Here is a 20,875-nt window from a genome sequence, read left to right as displayed (position 1 = left end):
TATTTATACAGCTGGTAGTATTACTGTAGACCATGCTACCAGTCCAAATATTTTTCTTAATCAAAATTTTAAAATTAAATTTCACGTTGCTGAAATTTGTATTAAGACAAAACAGATTTTCTTAATGCAGATGTAAACCTGAAAGAGGCACATCGTATTAGCAACAAGCTACAGTATAATAACAAACTATTTTTACACATCTGACTATGTAAAATATATAGCCAAAAGGATTGCTCTAAAGGTTAATTCCAAGAAGAAAAGACAAGACTCAACGTGCCTTCTCTATAACTCTTCAGTTTGCAGCTCGTCCATGGTCATTCATTATTAATATTATTAATAATATATACCGTATTGCATTTAAATTTGAATATTTTTACAGTTATAAAAAGAGACAATGTGTCTCCTCTATAACTCTTCAGTTATAACCCGCAGAGCCACACAACATAGTTAACAGTTGTTGGCTCACTTAAAGGTGTAACATTGTCACTGTCACTGTCATGGTACAGTTTCAAAATATTGATAAGCTGTTCAGTTACTGGCAATTGTAAAAATAACCCTTCTTTGTTTAAGTTAAAGAATTCTCTGAAGAAATCCTTAATCACAAAACCATCACTGAAAATAATTCATTCAGATACATACACTCATGCTGGAACCAATTTTGCCAGACTGGTGGCTGAAATTTGGATTAAGGCAAAATATTGATTTTCTCAATTCGGATGTAAACCTGAAAGAGGCACATCACATTCACAACAAGCTATAATAGTGGATTATTTTTGTATATTTGGCTATGTAATGACAAAGCAAAAGTAATTCTTTGATCGGGCTTTCAGAAATCAGACTAACCACCTGGGTATAGCACACTACATTACACTGCCACTGCCCATTACCATTATAAGGACAACATTTTTTTGTCAAAATGTTTCCAAAACATCCACTTGTGATATTTAAGCTGCTCAGTTACATGATTCCATATCAATATTACTATCAAGTGGTATTAAATCCGTACAACCTTTTTTTTTAAATAACAGCAAGTGGTGTTCTTACAACGTATTGTTAGAAAAGGAAAAAACGTTGTAACTTTTTATGATGTACAGTATACAAACTTTATAATGTTAGAACAAGGACGTTAAAACCAGAACCCACTGTACATTAAGTCACCAAAGACTTTGATGCATAAAATATTTATGAAGAAGGTATAGAATACTGTTGTGTACTTTTTATATTTAGCTACCACTACCATCTACTGTGTGTAGATTAGGTATGTATTACGTTAAACTACTGTTTTTATTTTCAGCTACCAAAATTTACTTTTTACTTATCTGTATGTGGATGTAAAGCTCAAAGAGGCACAAGCTACAGTATAATAACAGACTTTTTTTTATATAGTTCAGGTGGGTAGCTGCTTCAGCATGCGTAGGCTGCAAAGGAACAAGTAATAGGTTTATTCCATGCTGAAAAGAGAAGAAAGAAAACATAACGTTTTCGGCCGTGGAGCAGGTGTTGCTCCTATCCAACTAAGCAATCTTGCTTTTATAAAATATACCTACTTTTTTATTCGTTTAAAACAGTATACACGTTAAACTATGTAATTGGAAAAAGATTGCCCCTTAGCATTGACCAGGATTCGAAACCAGGCATTTTCTGGCGACAGCCCAAATGCTCCACACACCACATTAAGCTTTAACTGCTCCACCTGGTGGTTTTACAAAGTAGTGCAGCCCTATTTAAATAAAACTGCTGTACACTGCAGCTCCTGAACTGCTACTGATGCAGTATCTCCTGTGCATTTTGAATGGCTGGATCTGTAGGTATGTTACATAATCATTGCTTCCCCTCATCCAAAAGAAATATTGCAATACAAAATCAGGAGTAATACTTTCCAAAATTGCTTGGATTTTATTTAAAGGGTATAGCTTCCTTCTATCACTAATGATATTATAACTGATCACTGAAAATATTTTAATTCACTAATTTCCAATGACACCATGTAACAGTAGCAACATAACCAACACCACAACCACCACCACAAACAACAACAACAATAATAATAATAATAATAATAATAATAATAATAATAATGAATTATAATATAAATAATAATAATAATGAATATTCTTAACAAACCTCCAGATTTTATAAAATTATTCAATGCTTCTAATAGCCCAATGTTAAATGTAACTAATACAAAAATACTCACCACGCTGACATTAAAAGCGTAGAGAAGATCAAAGGGTAGTGCAGCAATGAGATCAATGATGAACCACGTTGTGACATAGTGAATGCAAATCAGCCTTGCTTCAAATATAACTTGCCCAGATTTGCTGACGTATGTTGTACGAAAATTAAAAATTATATCTGTTGAACAGAAAACAAAGTTAGCAGGACGTGCCCAGTGTGGAGGCGGAGCCCAAAGTAGAAGGGCGGCGTCTGGTCTTTGTAGTCCAAGCTGTCCTGGCTTGTAAATGATGAGCCACAGCTAGACAGGTCCCATAATAGCACACTGGACACCCCCCGACAGGACGAGCAAGGACACCCCTGGAAGGGGGGGTTTTACACCAACAGTCCTGGAGGGGATTGCACCTGCGTAAGGTGTTCTTTTTCTTTTTTTTCCGCCTGTACCACTGTGCTGTACCACTGGGGCAGGCTGTTCCTTTTCCACAACTTTTATTGTTGTTTTTGCCTTATGGGCCCTCCTCTACCAGACTGGACCCCCTAAATAGGGTAACCAGTCACCCCTGTGCTAGTGGTCCTTTTTTTTCCCCAGGCGGGACCTCGTTAAATATGGTGAGCCCAGCCTGGAGGTTACGAGGCACAGGGGTATACTGTTTATTTTTCCACTCTTTTTGTATTATTTTTGGTCCCCGCTAACCTCACACTGGTGCTTTCGTCCCCTCTCCCAGAGTGTTGACTTTTTACAGGTGCTCGCCGCAGTGCCTCACCCAGACATCAATTGAATCAATTCAATTTACAATTGAAGTGTTAGGTTCAGAATTTACACTTTAAAAATGTATCGCTTACCTATTATAAAAAGAATTTCTACAGCAATATCACTGACAGTTGTGCTTCGCGTGAGATCATCATCACCAATAAAACAAACATTGTAAGGTACAGTCACAGCAACATAAAAGGTTGCCAGTAAAATTAGCCAGTCCCAGCCAGCTTTAAAGGTGCTGTAATGTAAAAGTATAAATTTGGATTTCTTGGCGTCTGCAACTTTGTACTCTGGAAGTGCTGGTGGATCTCCAAAAACATTCTGTTAAGACAAAATAAAAGTAAATAACAAGCAGACTTTCACTACACTATCAGAAAACATTTACTATAGGAGTACTTAAAATAAAAAACAACATTTTATATATATACTGTAAACATCCAAGAAATCAGATTTTGTATCATAATTTATTAATAATTCAAATATGATTATTATTTGATTTTGTGGTGATAATGATACATTGATTGCATCTGACACTCCATAGTGTTTTTTTAATACAAAATGATAAAGGCAGAGCAATAACACACTGCTATTGTTTTTTACAAAGTGTATTTTTACTTTAAATGTCTGTAAATGTTTTGTTGACACATTTTACTTTGGCAACAGTTTAATTTGTCATCCATGCCAATAAAACGCTTTACTTTTAAATTTAATTTGTCTTAAAATGTTCTCAAAGGTTTAAGGCAGAACTCTTGATAACTCTAGAGGCTACTTAGTAGTTAATGTAATGAGTGATGTGATGTAGTAGAAGAATCTTTGAATCTGATTTTGTTTTTTAGTAGGCAATGTAAAATGTATATGAAAGAGGTTCATTCATCACAAAAATGTACCTTGCGCTTTATACAGACATTTCATAAAGGGTTAAAGTCGAGAGATGGTGTGTCATACCAATATACTGTAAATTGTTAAAATATTAAATATTTTAGAGTTATTTAAATACTGTCCACAGGCCACAGATAAATGTGATTAAAAATCTTAAATTGTATGATGTTTTTCATGTATTACAAACAAGCATATTATTACACATATTGTAAAGCCCTTTCAATACATCTTCCATGATTATCAATGATGAATGGGAAAATAGAAGTAAATGAAGCCTTGGTTAAAAACTAATTAATATACATTTGCTCGTGTAAAGGTTTTTCTGAATGATTTGTTTCCTGTTCATTACATACAAAAGAAATGGGATTTCTATTTCATTGAAAGAGAACTACCTACTATGGGCAGAACATTACTTATAAAAGAAATAAAAATACTGCTAATATTTTTTCTTTTGTACTGTACGTTAAAAAAACCTCATAGATCAGCTGTTTCTAATATTGCAAGTAACTTCTACAGATGATATAAACCCACTTTGTTGATTTTTATTTTGTTCTTCTTTTCTCTGCTGTGTAGATGTCCCGAGATCTGATAGAGCACTGTTCGACTTCGGATCCGTGCTGAACTGAAATGAGAGCCAGTTTTCACTCTCCCTTTGTGTTTCTCTGTTTTTTAAATGAACAAAAGAGAGTACTTGTTAACAATATTGAAAGAAACAATTACGGTATATTTAAAAATCATTAATTTAAAAAGAAAAGCAAAATAGAAAAAATGGAGTAGATGTACTACTTTCCCAAATGCAAAATTTTGTTTGCTCATGAATTTACTATATAAAACATTGATTTATCCAGGCACTGTAAAAATATAACTTTGGACAAAGGAAAATATATAATTTTGTAACAAAAGAATAATACATCTTAGTGTCTGTTAGTTCATAGAAAGTTGGAATAAAACCTTCGGCATTTGTTAAACGAGCCACCTAGTATTTTAATTAATATGAGAAGAGGCATCACAAAATCTCACTGGAACATATTTATCTTTTTCTATGCTCAGTCTGACCTTGTGGCCAGTATTCCATACATTGTTAATGCATAAAAATCTGGGCCAAGGAGCTGGTCACATACAGAAATCATCTATAAAGCTCAGACACACCAGGGAGAGAACAGAAGCGCAAAATCTATTTTTGGCACATAATGAATTTCCCTTCAACTAATATCCTGTGAGGTCAGTCATGAAAAGCTGTTCTAGGTGTATCCTCTTATAGGAAACTTCAAGCTTAAGCTTGACAATTATCTCTCTGTGAAAAATTTGCTTAGCCCACAAAACAACGTCTTTCTAATGTGAAAACTTAAAAATAGGAAAGTGTAACAACTGCTACAGTAAATTAATGGACTACAAATGCTGCTTGATTTATAATACTGTATCTGGTTCACCTCATGCTTCTTTAAAACATTGGCAATCATATATATATATTTTAATGGATATAAAATGTATTAAATAATAACAGATGTTTTTGAGAAAAAAAATCTAAAATCTTAAACTCTTCACAGAAAACAAGATCTCTCCTGCTACCATGTCATCTGTGCTTTTCTTTCAGTTCTGCTGATGTCATCAACCATCCCTGCAACTCCAATGAACTGCAGCCATTTTGTTTCCCCCTTTTCCTTTCTTTCTCTCCTTTCTTAATCGCACCTGCTCCACTCTCCCTCCTACCACCATTCTCCCCATTTCTGGTTAAGACTCCTACTCTCTCTGCCCCACCTTATATGTGTTGTTTTGTTTCTCGCTTTTCCCCAGTCCTTCTTTACACTGTTCTTGCAGGAGCCCACTGGTTGCTGAACACCCACTCCGTCCCAGGGGTTTGAGTGCATGTGGTCAGTGTGTACTGGGTTTGGGCTTCCTTGTTTACAGCCCGTGCCTCACTTGTCCCATGGCCCCAGGTGTAACACCTATGGGTTCCCCTTGTCTCCGTTCCCCTTTACTCTTCGACTCTTCCCCTTCCCAAAGTTTGCAGTCTCATACATAGATGGTATTCTTGTTTTAGGGGTTCCAATTCTTATATGTCCTTATCAATTCTGTCTAGAAATGTTCTGCAAGTGGTAGCTCTCCTCCTATGTCTGTGCGCTTCTGCTCTTCTGGAATAGAAGGTTTGGTGCATCATCTTCTGTTGTCCTCCAAAGAGTTCCAATCTCAATCCAGCTGCTCCTGCTGGTGCTGCTACCTATTCACTGACCTGCTTTCTGTTACCTGAGTGCCTGTCATTCACTTTGTTCACCATTAGTATTGCTCCATATCCATATCTACTCATGTAAACAAGCTCAAGACTGACACTGCATATCCATATCTACTCGTTCAAACTCAGTCTCCAGTCTGCATCATACCTGCTTCTCATTTACTTAAGTCACCAATAGTGTTCCTCCAAAACTCTGCATATTTCCCTACGGGATTAATAAAGTATTATCTATCTATATCCTAACATACCCACTTAAACATGCTCAATCTTGCATCAATGCACTTCTCGTTCATTTCATTTAATTTATAGTCAGCAGCTATGTCACCCTGCAACTTACAACTGGTAATCCGTTAAAGCTAAGCCAGTATCTGGGAAAGCTAAGATTGCTGCTGGAAGACGTGTTAGTGTGGCCAGTGGGGGTTGCTATTCTGCATTCTGTGTGGGTCCTAATTCCCCAGTATAGGGATGGTGATACTACTGTATACTGTAAAAAAGGCTCCATCCCTCAGAAGAGATGTTAAACCGAGGTCCTGAATCTCCATGGTCATTAAAAATACCAGGGTGTTTCTCAAAAAGAGAAGACTATTAAACCTGGTGTCCTGGTCAAATGTTTCTCTGCCTTTATCAAACATGGCCTCTCAATAATCCCCATCTATGAATTGGCTTCATTACTCTGTTCTCCTTCTCACTGATAGCTGATGGGTGGTGAGCATACTGGTGCACTTTGGCTGTCGTAGTTGCACATTTGTGGTGGTGGATGTGAGCACTTGGAGTGGAGTGTCCAGAGAACTGTTCTATAAGTGTAAGGAATTATTAATTATTATTATTTCATTCTATGTGCATGTTCTGTACTGACTCACTCTTCACTCAGTGTTCTGTTGCATCGATGTTTTTAGGATCCTTTTGGGGGGATTAAACAACACTGATCTGTGACCAGCGCTGTCATTTCCTCAGCCAGATGAGCCAATTTATTAACTATGCTATCCCTCATATTCATTGGCTCAATAAATCATTAATAGAATTTAACCGCAAAACTGAAATTGTGTTTATTTAACAAAAGTTTGGGTGTTAGCCAATTTAAAATCTCTCTTCCACTTTTTTATGCATATAAATTCCCTGTCTGAACACAACAGCATTGCACCAATCTTTTGTAACATCTCTCTATCTTCGCCTGAACTTCACCATTGCAGCACCTTCTCCTGGCTCATCCCTCATAAATGACAGCACTGATCTTCAGCCAGCACTGAGATCATTTACTCAGCCAGGTGAGATAATACCAAAGTAATAATAACACTATTCCTTTATATTCATAGCTCGTTTTGTTTTATTAGAAAATGACTGAACAACTGAATTACATTAACTCAATTTTCTTGAAAATGTGTGCACAAGTATTTGAAATAAATTAGAACGGCTAGTACATTGCCTACCTACTGTACATAATTCAGGGTTTTCCATCTGTTTTTTTTTCTTATTTTAGTATTTTTAATTATTTTTAATTAATTTACTAATTTAAATTAATTTTTGTAGAACAATGCCAGTATGTCTATCTTGGAATTGTGAAATGCGCATGTCTCAAAGTGTCACGTGACTGTTATTTGTGTTCTACACATGGGTTCTAATTGTCCATGAGCCAGAGACTGAAAATGGAAGAGCAGGTACAGTAGTAGAGTAGTTAACTTCTGAAGACTAATAACCCATAACTGGTAATGCAAATGAGATTACAGTGTCACATTTTATAGTAATTATTTTATAGTAATTTAAAAAAGGAATAACATAAATTAACAATTTTGAGGAATTTCCCAACAGGCAAGTAAATTCATAATTCCACATAGAAATTAAGTGGTTAAACTAGATTGCTGTTTATTAAACATGTAATTCTTAGGATGATCAAAGTTGGAAACTCAATTTAAGTGATATTAGATCATTCTTTGGGGAAGAGTAAATAGAATAAAATGGGTTTCAAAATGTTGACCTTTAAAAAAAGGTCAAATCACTCTACGTTTCTTGTTTTTGTGGGATCTTAGTTTTTTAATCTGTGTTTTTGCTTTATTCTGCTTTTTAAGGCTGCAATCTTATTTCCCTTAGCTTATCAATCTGAAGAAATCTTACCATCTGAAGAAATTCATTTTTAGCTTTAAAGAAAGGTAAAGGTTAGAATATTATTAAATTATAGCTGAAAGTGATTTCCTATTATTAGTCATGCTTCAACACACACTAACTATTCCATCACAGTGATATATTAATTATCAGTAGCAGTTCAGCAGAAGAGCAGCAATCTCATTAAATTAAGACATTCATGTAGTCTCAATATTGTTACAGGCTGAGGTAGGTGACAATGGAGGTGTCTCTAGGAATCTAGACACAATACGTAACACCTAACTAGAGTCAATATTTCCACTTCATAAACCAAGGGACGTTTAAGTAGTTGTGCTGCATCTGAAACTCACTCATCAAAAAAATCTGTTTCACCTTAGTTAATTAAGTTCTTGGTAAATAATTAAGAGTGTCAAAAGTCTAGGAGAAAAGACGGAGCACAGAACAAGAGAGGAGATTTAACTGTAGGATGTATCAAATTTAATTTAGAAGGCAGCTTATCTCTTTTTGGGGCCTTTTTATAGGCCTTATGAGTTTGCATACTTGGTAGAGGTCTGGGTTTTATTCTTGGTGGTTTAGAAGAAGGCTTCTGTGACGCCTTGTCTGTAAACTTGTAAATAGAGTAACTTGTGTATTGTGTGTTTATGTTGTATGCAGTTTAGAATGTGATTTGTCATTTTCAATGACCATTTGTTTAACCAAGTGTGCCTGAAATTTTAAACTTTTCACTGAAGCTGTGCCAAAGAGCAAAAGAGCTTATTTGCCCTTAACCATACCAATTGCTCAGGTATATTCTTGGCAACGTCATTTACAAGTTGGGGGTTATGATCATTTATTACTTATTGTTTTATCTGTTCTGTCATTTCCTATTTTTTTCCAGTTTTATAACCCCACATTTTTAACAATACCATAACACAGCATTGATATGAAGTCAGATATCTGTTTTGTTCTAAAACTTTATTATTAGCTGCTATAATTTAGATACAGCAACTTTGTTACTAATGCAGTAATGTGATTTACAAAATGTGATTTACAACTCCTAAAATAAATATGAATCCTGTGGTTTTCTCACATCTATTCTGTATTTATCTCAGTTTTCAGATCAGCAAAAGTACAGTATGTGGACATAATAAAATCAACACTAAAATATTTTTTTATACTGTATCTGAAAACTTATGTATTAAAATTTGGGATGATGGAGTAAAAACAAACAAGAGCAGTCTGATAGTTAAACTACCTTTATTATCAAATGTACTAAAACTTCTACAGTATTATATTTTAGAAAATGTGGAGACAGCAGAGAAAGCATACACTTATAGCTTCTTATTTTTACAAAAATCAATATTTATAGCTCCTCAGTAATGTAGCTTATTTAGTTGGGCAGCATAAATTGCAGTGAACAAATTGTGGGTGGAAGACACTATATCCTGCTCATTATTGCAAATGCCACATGTTATGTACAGTAATAGAGTTTATACTAACCTTCCCTTTTATCGTCCTGAGCAATTTTCACTTTTGTGTCTGTGATGTCCTTAAACGAGGCCAAGAAAAGAACCACATCTCCTTTTTCATTCTTTATGGGAACAATGTCCAGTAGGCACCAAAATACATTACCTGTAGGATTTAAATATATATACATGAATAAACTGTTAGTTTAAAAAATGAAGACTTAGTCACATACGGTCACATTACAACATCAACAACAGCAGGACTTAAACATCCATTGCAGATGTCAGAGGTCAAATCACAGATCACAGATGTTCAGCTCAAATTAATCTCCTTATACAGCATCAGACAAACCTCTGTATCACGCATCTTACTCCAGGAATAGAGAGATGTCTGTTCATAGAATTTCTGAATGGTGACTGGTTCTTTAATGAAACTACTGTATAAGCTTTTTCTTCCCATCCCTACAACACAAACATCTACAGTACAGTACCTCCTTTATTTCTACCTTCCATCAGTACCAATAAAGACCTGTTAATATAAGATAGTTTAACAGGTCCTGAAAAAAATACAGTAGGTACTGTATATGGCTAGTATACTGTATGTGTCATGTAAAAGGAAACGAAGAAATCAATCACACATAAACACCCATTTGCATAATTCCTCTGGTTATAAAGAGAATGGCGAAGAAAATACAACTGGTCACATGCTGTTTGCGTAAATAAATCTTTATGTACTGTTCAAACAGTGATTGAGCAGCTGTGATAGATATTTAAGGTCATTCTAATAATTGCTCTCTGAGATGTTAAATACCGGTCTTCAAATGGATTTATTCAAAGCTTTCTACTTGTAAACTTTTAGAGTCACTAGTAGAGTGAGAAGTACTTTATCAAAATAAAGCAGTTCCTACTTCATAATCAAAGTAAAGATTATAATAGACTTATCACATTGCCTCAATTACTCTATGATTCACGGTCATAATCATTTTGGTTGCCTGATCATGTTTGTGCATTCTGAGAGCAGCTAATGTTTACAATACATGAATGTTTGAAGCTTAAAACTCAGCATAAGCTACTATATTATTGAAAACATTAGCTATATTTATGTGATTGTTTAATGTGATAATACATTTATTTTTCATATAATGGGCACATTTCAATGTTTCAAATGTAAGGATTTAGTATCTTATTCAGTTGACATCAAAACAGGACACAAAACATTCTGATATAAATTATTGTATTTACCCAGAGAGGATAATTTCACCCCCCTTGTGAACTTTGATACTGTAGCTCCCTGGAATTCTCTTACCTCCCTGTTTCTGATGTTCTTTCTATTCATTTCTATCTTATCAGCTTTTTTACTTTGGGCATCCTACCTACCTGCCTTCAGCCCCACTAATCTGTCCCATGTTTCATCTCCTTCCCTTACCCTTTCCACCTCTATATGTTATCCCACAGGAGCCTGCCTAGCTGCTGTTGTTTACTATGCCCTCCTAAAGGCCTGAATGCACAGTTCAGTCTGTCTAAGTTCTGGACTCTTTCTTCATAAACCCTGCCACCCTCAGTGCCCAATCCAATCACAAAACAACATTATAAAACAATATTATTTAAATTCCAAAATATGACATCATATTCTAGGATCTGAGATTTGCCTAACTGAGAGGTAGTTTATTTTGCGTGTTTATACCTGCGAGTGAGTTATAAATATGAAAATTGTATTAGTTCCCTTCTTATTTTTTTTTGTTCAGAGTCCTGCCACACTGCTGCCTTTTTTGGATACTCAGACACAGTTTGATACCAGCATACCGTCCTTGGTGTATAAGGATAAAAATAGAAACTTCTTTTGTTATTTTCGAGTGCGAATAAGTGCTACATTGAGAAGCAGAAAGCCCAGATAATAACATTTTGTCATAGTTCAGGTGACTAGAATTAGACTTTGCTGAAGATGTTGCAGTCTTGTGAGTGGACTCTCTTTAAACACAAGGTCTCATATTTCATGAGCATTACATATTTAATGGTGTTGAATTTTAAACTAATGGAAATAAAATAGAAACACTTAAGTGCAGACAGAAGTCTCCATCTTACTTTGATGCAATTACTTTTACCTCAGAGCTTATAGGCATTTATTGGGAATACAAACCCATTAAAACAAATTATATTAAAGATATCAGTCAGTACAAGGTACTGACAGCAACATGCAGTTTTTGCCACTTGGTAACAAATGGCTTGACATCTTGAAACCTCTTATCCATGATTTATTGTGTAGAAGAAGGTTTTGATAAAACATTTACTGAGGTTCAAGAATTACCATTCAAGGTTTAGATGCTAATAATGTATTGGATGGCGTATATGTTATAGGCATTGGAAACTGCCTTTGGCACCGGAAACATGCAAAGCCTCTGTAAAAAATGAAAAGTTCTCATATATAATGTATGTCTGTTTTGTTTATTTTCATTTTATAACACTCCATTCAATCACATTAGAATCCACTTATCTATATGTATTATGCTGTCTTGTTGTTTGTATTGCTGTATTGTTTTATACATGTATTATTTGTGTGATTTAAAAAAATAAGTTACTTGACTGAAAACAAGGCAATAAGAAAGAACTAGAGGACAGAGTTTCAGAATCTTAGAGAAATATTAAACTGACATTAAAACTTGTAAGATTTGCTGGAAATGGTTTCCCTCACCAATTGAAAACCAACTGGTAAATACTTGAATATATGCAAAATAGAGGGTAAGGTTCCCTTAATCCATGTTAAACTCATCATTAGCTATCATACTTTGGAAATTCACAAATGGTAAATACAAGGTGAACTATAATTCTACCTGAAATCACACTCTTCTCTTGAGCATGATACAAACTGTTCAAAGAGCAGCCTGGCATTTTTACATTTGCTGAATATACTTAATGTAACTGTTTTTACATTATGTAACGTATAGATGCAGCCATCTAAAATTTGTGACAAACCTCGCATTAGCATAAAGTAAACTGTATTATACAGATGCAGCCACTCAGAATGTGTGGTAATACTCATTGCTGTGTATATGAGGTACTATAGCACAGTGTGGTATACTTTGCTGTGCAGTTCACTGGCCAAAGACAATGTTAGTGAAACATTTGCTTGATTTAATCTGTTTCACTACTGTACATCTTTAAATCCACTTTATATTAAATATTAATATATAATTATGTAAATATAGGGACATTTTTGCAGCTGACAATAAAAACAAGTATAACATCACTGGATGTCATAAATGACATTAATTTATGAATATGAATATATTATACAAACTTTATATATTGTAGGTGGTAGTGGAAGTTACAAATAAAAACATGTACACAACACTATTCCTCCTTCTTCATAAACATTGCAACTGCTTCTTTGCTTGGTCACTTACTGTAGTTATTTTGGGAAACTTGATGTGCTCCTTTAACTACATCTGTTGTCATGGAAAATGAAAGGTGAATCAGAGTGTCATATTGGTGGCTTGGTGATACAAGTCTGTGCTTTCAATTCCTGTCAAAACCCAATTTACCTTTTTAAGAAATTTTCCCTTGGGTATAATAAATACTTTCTAAAAATAATATGTAAACTATTTTCACATATCTGTTACTTTTATCTATCACAACATTTCGAATATTGAAATAGTACTAATACAGAGTAATAAAAAGTATTAACATGAATGAACCTTCAGACCAGAAATCTCCAGGATGCTTAGAAAGAACTAGGGAATTTAAAGATGCCCTTAGAAATAACAATTGAGGTTTTTTACATGTATACAGAATTTAGTTTTAAATATAGATTTTAATGCTACTATGTTTATTTTTACATTTTCAAATGATAAAATTCAAAATCTTAATATTCATTTTCTTTTTTTATACATAAGCTCTTTTGCTGCCTTTTTTCGTCTTAGTAGTCCATATAATTATGGTTTTATAATCATTTGACTGGCATTGTTAGAAATAGTTTAGGGTGGCTAGGCCTCCTGGTTACTAATGCACTTTCACAAAAAGTAAGTTTCAGAACGCAACAAATTCATTTCAACAAGTATTCAAAATTTTGGTGTTTATCTGGCCTTTTTGTGTTTATTGTTAAATATGTTTAAATAATAAAATTAAATACGTTTTTAAACCAACTATGTCTAATATATTTTTATAATTAAAATCTTAAATAAATGAATGCACTTTCTAACAGTAAAATCTAATTAATATATATATACCATGATTATATTTTATTAATTTTATGTATCACAGTATTTTAAATATTCACTTTACATTCACAATCCTTTAAGCCTATAGCAGATACTAGGCTCTGGAGTCATCAGATATTAAACTGAGAGAGGGGAAGGAGAAAAGTTCATCCCATCCCCCACCGCCTGGACAGACTGAAAAGGCAATTTGGAGGTTTTAACTATCCAGTCATTGCAAAGGGCAGAGTGTCACAAACATCTGATAGATGATGCAAGGGTATAAACTAAGTATGGATTTATCTTCCTGAATACAGAAGATATTGTCTTAAAATATGTTTACGTAACACATACAGATATTTTTAAATATTACTGAAGTCTGTATGTGTGATACAGTAGTGTTTTCAAAGTTGTTTTACAGATTTTTGTTTTACAAGTTTACGTAGGTAAACTTTGTACATGTGTGGCTTGACAGACGGGTTAAAGCTTTAAATGTTATTTGTATTGCCTAGTTATTTAAAAAGAAGTCAATAAGATACCGATTGTCTTCAGTTTAAAAAAAAAACTACACAGCTATGAAGTATTATTACAAGCTAGTTAAAGTCTTTTTTAAGATAATGTAATTATTTGCATCCATTTGCAATATTTCCTTTTCAAGGCTAAAATGGCAACTTATTTTTGGAGACGGATTTATCTTACTGTTCACACAAATGCACAAAATATACTAAAGTTACTTATCAAAGCTATAACTAACTTTCACCAAAGTTATCTGGTTGAATAATCTCACTTTGTCCCCTGGTCCTCTTGAATCTTTGTACCCTCAGTAATTAAAACACAACACCTGCTGTGCACACCGTGATCTCACGTAGATGTGAAATCCAGCAGACAGCCCAGAATTCTTCCATGTAAAGCATTCCCTGTGCCACCTGGCATCCCATTATTCGAAAACAAAAATCAAAACATGTTTTGCATTACAAAATAGTGTAATAAAGTATGCTATTTGCAATATAGTGCATTATGCTTTGAGCATTCTGTATGATGGGATCTGTACTACAGTCGGTTCTGGCATACCAAATTTAGCCCTTCATTGCTCAAAGAAGATCAATAGATGGCACTTGTCACTATCTCACCTTAAAGTACTGTAGCTGTGTGTGGTTGTCCAATAAAAAGGTACAGTATTAAAAACATAGAGTCTTTATTATCTCTAAGGGACAATTTGCTACAATGAACAATTTTGTACATTAGGGTATTTTTTTGTTTTATGATTTGGGTCAGGGGTTATAATAAAAGCTGTTTATTTTTCTGTTCCAGTATAGTCTATAGGCATTCGTCACATGTTTAAGTCTGTCCCAGTAGAAAAGAAAGAAACAAAACATTAGGGCAGACATCCGCTGAAAATATTGTGGTGCAATGCAGGAAGTGTCTGCTGTAGGAGGTGGACCCCTGGATTAAGGGAGACGTGTTGCCGTGGAAACCACACCTGACATGATAAGTGAATGAATGGCAGGTGTAGAAGTGGTTTACAACTAGCCTGAATACTTCCTAGCAAAAATTAAACGTGTTTTATTCACATTCACTTTGGCTTCGTTAACAAACAAAAAAGGAGAAATTTTCCACAACACCAAAACTATTCCTCAAAGCTCAAGTAAACTAAAGCACCTACCCAAGCAAGTCAGAACCGTTGCGCTATAATTTCCACTTAGTTTTTTGGAAAACTAAAACTTCTAGAAATTACATTAATTAAACGTGGTTTTCAAATAGTAGAACATCAAGATATTTACAGGATTGTTTTTGCAGGGATTAAAACATCACATGGATCCTACACCTACAGTAGGCTGCCGAACGCTACTCTGCCATAACGGACACGCACAAAAAAAAAAAAACACTCAGTCCCTACCTTTGTTGAGAGGTTTTGGCCTTCTAGACCAGACGCAGGCTTCGGGGTTTGGAATTTAATAATCTCGTCACTGTCTGTAGAGTCGGCAAGTTCCCATTCAAAGGAAATTATAGACAAGTTGTTCAGACGATCTGATGACATTGAGGTTTGCAAAGGTGTCTTGATCCGATTAACAGCTGAAAAGAGTCTCTCAACACTGCATGATGTACAGTACTTGGAAGCGTGACTATTACTTTTAACAGTGCGTTAACATTAGGAAAAATATCTGCAGGGCAGTTGTCAAGCACTTCCAAAAGAGATGAGAACCTTGTCTGTCTTGTTTCAATTTTGCGGTTTATTTGCTGGATAAACCCTGAATTCCGCGCCCTGGATAGATAGTGCATATAGCTGGCATTGGGAATCCAGCAACTCTTTCGTACCAAAGTTTTGAATCCTGGGAGACAGGCAGCTGCAGCAAGCATCCCATACGTGTCCTCTTTAAACCTGACGTTTAACTAGGTAATCTGTCTGTCCAGAACATCATTCCACATTTGCCTAAGATCTGTGTTGCTTTTAATACTAGCAGACTTCCCCAGCGTGGAAGTTAACTGAGTCTGTCAACTTTGCAGGCAACTTTCTCTTACGTGAGACAGTGACATCCCACTGAGTAATCTCATGTTTGTCCATTAACTCCTCAGTTAATTTGACTACTTTATCAAAGTCACCATCTGAATTATGTCTGAATTTAGTAAAGCTAATCTTGAGATTTTCAATCACATCAATGCAGTCTAACACAGACAGGGTGGAACTCTGCAACCCCTTGGTTGCAAAATCGCTAGTCTCAAAAAGTTTACAAAATATTACAAGAAGAAACAAAAACGTGTTCGTCTGAATCTGTTGTAATAAAGAATCTGCCTCTAGTTTGGTCTGGCCATTTGATTTTGAGTATTTAGCAAGCAGTTTCAATAATACATTTAGCAATACCAGTACTTTACTGACAGATCCTGATTTTGAACTCCACCGCGTGTCAGTGGATCGCTCCAGTTCAAAGCACTGTCTATTGGGGTGCATCCCCTTCTGAATTTCCATGAAACGGGAATTTCTCTGTGCCCCTGTCATGAAATTATGTAAGGAGTTGAGAGTTTCAAAGAAAATGGTTACTTGTCCCGATACCATGGCCGCAGTGCAGAGAACCAGATTTAGATGGTGAGAACTGCAGTGAATGTAAACAGCTTTAGGAAAAGTTTGCTTTAATATTACTTGCACACCTCCCCGGTTTCCAGACATGACCGATGCACCATCAAAGCAAAATCAAATGCACAGAGAGCGACCCAGTCCCAGCGGCTCCAAAACCTCTAGTATTGTTTCTGATATTCCGTTAGAAGTCATGTCTGCTGTCTGTAGAAATCCAACTGCCCTTTCTTTGATTGCACCTGCGTGAAAGTAGCGAATGCACACTGAAACAAGTTCGCGTTTACACTTATCTGTATACTCGTCAGCCAAGATGGCATAAAACGTAAAAGGTGCTTCATGCAATTCAGCTTTTATTTCCATAACAGTAGCGAACCTGCAGACTCCAGTAGCTCGTTCTGTATTTCTGGGCTCAATCCAATAGCATTTTTAGGAAGCTGTTTGAGCCTATTTTCAATTTCTGGGTCATATTTTGAGATAAGCTTGAACATTTCTTAAAAATTCCCTTTGTTACGTGACTCTTCAGTTTCCCTGTGCCTTTGAAGTGGAATATCCTGCTTTGCACACATCAAGACTATGTCCAAAACAACTTTCACATGCTGGCGGTTTCTCTCTATAAATGAAATGTTAGCATTCCCCCTGCAGTTGATTTAGCACTGTCCCATGTCCACGCGGGGCATGGCTCGCCATGTATGCCTCTGACTTGCAAAGTGCTATATGATGCTGTTTACTGTTCTCATGTTTTGGACAAGCCTGTTTAAAATATTTCCAATTTTTAAATCCTTCTCTACAGAACACTAACTACAGTAGGTATGCATCTCTGGGAAGTGTCTGCAGACTTTGCAGTACACTGCATCCTTATCTATACTGTATTCTAGCCATTTAAATTGTTCATACCCTTTCATCGAAAAACACAGTGCCTTTCCTGCTATTGTCGTTGCTTGAAATGATTGCAACATGGTTTGAGTGGCTGGTTCATCAATGGTAGACAAATATGTTGGCGGTCCTATCACCGTTGACTTGTCTTTTGAGGCTGAAGGTAGACTTGTCTCAGACGAAGAAACTATGGCCATAGTGTTAGCCCCCATCGTCTCCACAGCTACCTGTAGCATCTCATGGGTCTTATTATTTGTTTTGGGGCAGGGCTGGTCGTCTAAATGCGGCTTTTTGAAAAACGTCGATATATTCAGTTGTTTTGACAGGTTGGCTGGCTAACGAACCAAAAGCCTAGTGCTAGATAGTTCCAAGAGTGTCTGATGACAATGATAGCTAATTAGACTATGGCTACATGTGCACTGCCCCACTGCAATTTTCTTATTGGTTACAAAAGATACAGCGAGCCAATAGCAATTTTAAAATAAAATCCTGTAACATAAAAAGCAAATCATGTAACGCAAACAAGAAATCGCACAAAAAAATGTAATTACTTGATCAGGTAGGCCTAGGATCAATCAGGGGGCCATTGGTGGCTATGCCCCAGGTGTGAGAAGCTACTAGTCAGGGGAAGTTAGAAGAGCATGTCGTCGTGTATGAGTGAACAAAGAGTGACTAGCCTCTGTAGTAACCCTGTGATGGGGTGAAGAAGAACGATAATTATAGAGGGGATTGTGGAGAGGAATAGCCCGCGAGGAAAAGGGTGAAAATATCTGCAAAGAGACTGACAGAAGAAACTGAGGTTTATGAGATCATCGAAAGATTTAAAGGGACAGCATCCTGCTAGGGTGTGAGAGCAGGGCTGTTGTGTCCGCTGTATAAGTGAGTTGTGATTTGATTAGTGAGTTAGTGTGTGTGGAGCAGAGTGGTAGAGGGACCCTCCCCCTGGCAATACATGGTATCGGGCAGCTGTGTGGATATAACAGAGTGATGGCTGGGCACGATGAGAGATGTGCTGGCAGCTACAGTATGAGTTCCCAACCTAAGGGTGTGAGAGTGAGATGCCAGAAAGGTTGCGAGTGTGTGTTAGAGAGGGACAGTGTGTGTAGTGTGAAAGAATCTCGGTGGTGTAGGTACTATAGTGTGTGTTTGTGTAACCCAGCCTGGTGGCGTCAGGAGAGGATGTCAGGGCTGGAGGCGGACCTGGGAGTCTGAGGCACTGGTTGTGAATGAAACAGCTACCCCCATGGCGCCACAATATACTATAATTAATTTACCTCCAGATCCAGCTGTGATCTATCATGAGACAATGAGTGTACCTCAAAAAGGTGTTCAATCATAATTCAAGGGGCAAATTTATTGCCAACCAAGAAAAAAGGGTGCAGACATACTGTACCTGCCTATTTTGTGTAATGACATGGTTGCAATCTACTCCAAAGTCAAATGTTTACCTAAGCATTGTAGGTACATAGTTAATTAAAACATCATTTTATAAAAATAGGTTAAAATATCCTTTTACACAGGAAAAATCAATAATAATAATTGCTTACACTTATATAGTGCTTTTCTGGACACTCCAAAAGCCATTGGTGGCTAGGATCAATCAGGGGGTAATGGGTCAATATCAATCACAGGTAATGGGGACTCCCCCCCACCACCACCAATGTGCAGCATCCACCTGGATGATGTGACGCCAGCCATAGTGCGCCAGAACGTTCACAAAACATCAGCAATCAGTGGGGAGATGAGCAGAGTAATGAAGCCAATTCATAGATGGGGATTATTAGGAGGCCATGATTGGTAAGGGCCAATGGGAAATTTGTCCAGGAAGCCAGGGTTACACCCCTTCTCTTTTCGAGAAACACCCTGGGATTTTTAATGACCACAGAGAGTCAGGACCTCGCTTTTACATCTCATCCGAAGGACGGTGCCTGTTTACAGTAAAGGTCCCCTTCACTGGACTCACATGGTCCCACATGGACCGCAGGGTGAACGCCCCCTGTTGGCCCCACTAACACCTCTTCCAGTAGCAACGTTAGATTTAGAGGTCTCCCATCCAGGTACTGGCCAGACTTACACCTGCTTAGCTTCAGTGGGTTGCCAGTTGTGAGTTGCAGAGTGATATGGCTGCTGCCCATGTTTTCTGATGATGGTTTTTCTTTCTCACTTCCCCTTACCACTGTTGCACACAATTGTTTTCTTCTAGGGATTCATTTTAATTTTCTATTAGTCTGTCCATCTCTCTATCCAGCTATGGTTCAGACATTCTTAATGATTAATGATAGTACAGCTCCTTTTTTATTTTTAAATGGCCAAATTAAAATGGAAGTGTATACTTCACAGCATGTAGTTTTTAATTGCATGTTAGCCAAATGGAGACATGTATTTTTGAGTCTATTTCCCAACATGCTATACACCAGTGGTTTTTTAACCTGTGAGCTGCGCCCCCCACCCCCCAGTGGGCCGTGGTGATACTGCAGAGGGCCTGTCAAATGATTGTTGTAATTGTAAAAGAGTCATAAATATATAACATAATATATATAATATAAAGAAAATAAAATAAATATTTTATAGATATTATGGAGGGGTATTTTTAAATAGTAAGGTAAAAAATAACATATCCATTTTTAGCAAAACTCGCTAAAATTGGCTGCTGCATGACCGACCATTTAACGTTGTTATATGTGACATGACAAAAAAGCTAATGCTGAATGTAGTATAACTACCTAATTCCCCTTCACATCATGGATAAATGGCTTGCGTTTGGTTCTCTTACAAGGAAAGACAGAGGAAGGCCCATCTACAAATAAAGAAACCGCTTCAGTGTCTCATACTGATATCCCAAATTCCAAACCCAAACTATAGTAAAGTGAAAATATAGCAGTGAATACCTGGCTCTGGGCTTTACATGCGTGGGAACTGAGAACAAGCCACTGGCACTGTGAGCTGTGTGTTCCGAAGTGTTATCAAATGAGGCTTTAATGCCAAACAAATTACGTCCACACCTTGAGACAAAACACAATGAGTATGTGTCCAAACCTATGGAGTTTTTTTTAAACAGACTTAGAGAATACCAGAGGAGGATAAAAATTCTTGAATCAGCTTGTGTTGGAAGCGAAAATACTATAATCAATTAGGCTACTGCTGAGGTACTGTATAGCG

General features: G+C 36.3%; 1 protein-coding gene across 2 annotated transcripts in view; it reads right to left on the bottom strand.

Annotated features, from left to right (window-relative positions):
- Nucleotides 1-20,875, bottom strand: part of kcnh8 (potassium voltage-gated channel, subfamily H (eag-related), member 8) — a 134,081-nt gene that overhangs the window by 54,419 nt on the left and 58,787 nt on the right. For both annotated transcript variants that reach the window (XM_069195068.1, XM_069195069.1), the window contains exons 3-6: nt 9,618-9,749; nt 4,343-4,473; nt 3,019-3,253; nt 2,198-2,355 (exon numbers count right to left, since the gene is read on the bottom strand). In XM_069195068.1, the coding sequence (XP_069051169.1) occupies nt 2,198-2,355; nt 3,019-3,253; nt 4,343-4,473; nt 9,618-9,749 (656 nt within the window). The remainder of the gene's footprint in view (nt 1-2,197; nt 2,356-3,018; nt 3,254-4,342; nt 4,474-9,617; nt 9,750-20,875) is intronic.

Source organism: Lepisosteus oculatus, chromosome 10 (assembly GCF_040954835.1).
Source record: "Lepisosteus oculatus isolate fLepOcu1 chromosome 10, fLepOcu1.hap2, whole genome shotgun sequence".
NCBI classification, from domain to species: domain Eukaryota; kingdom Metazoa; phylum Chordata; class Actinopteri; order Semionotiformes; family Lepisosteidae; genus Lepisosteus; species Lepisosteus oculatus.
Note: the sequence above shows the minus strand (reverse complement) of the source record. Positions and strands in the feature narration are given on the sequence as shown.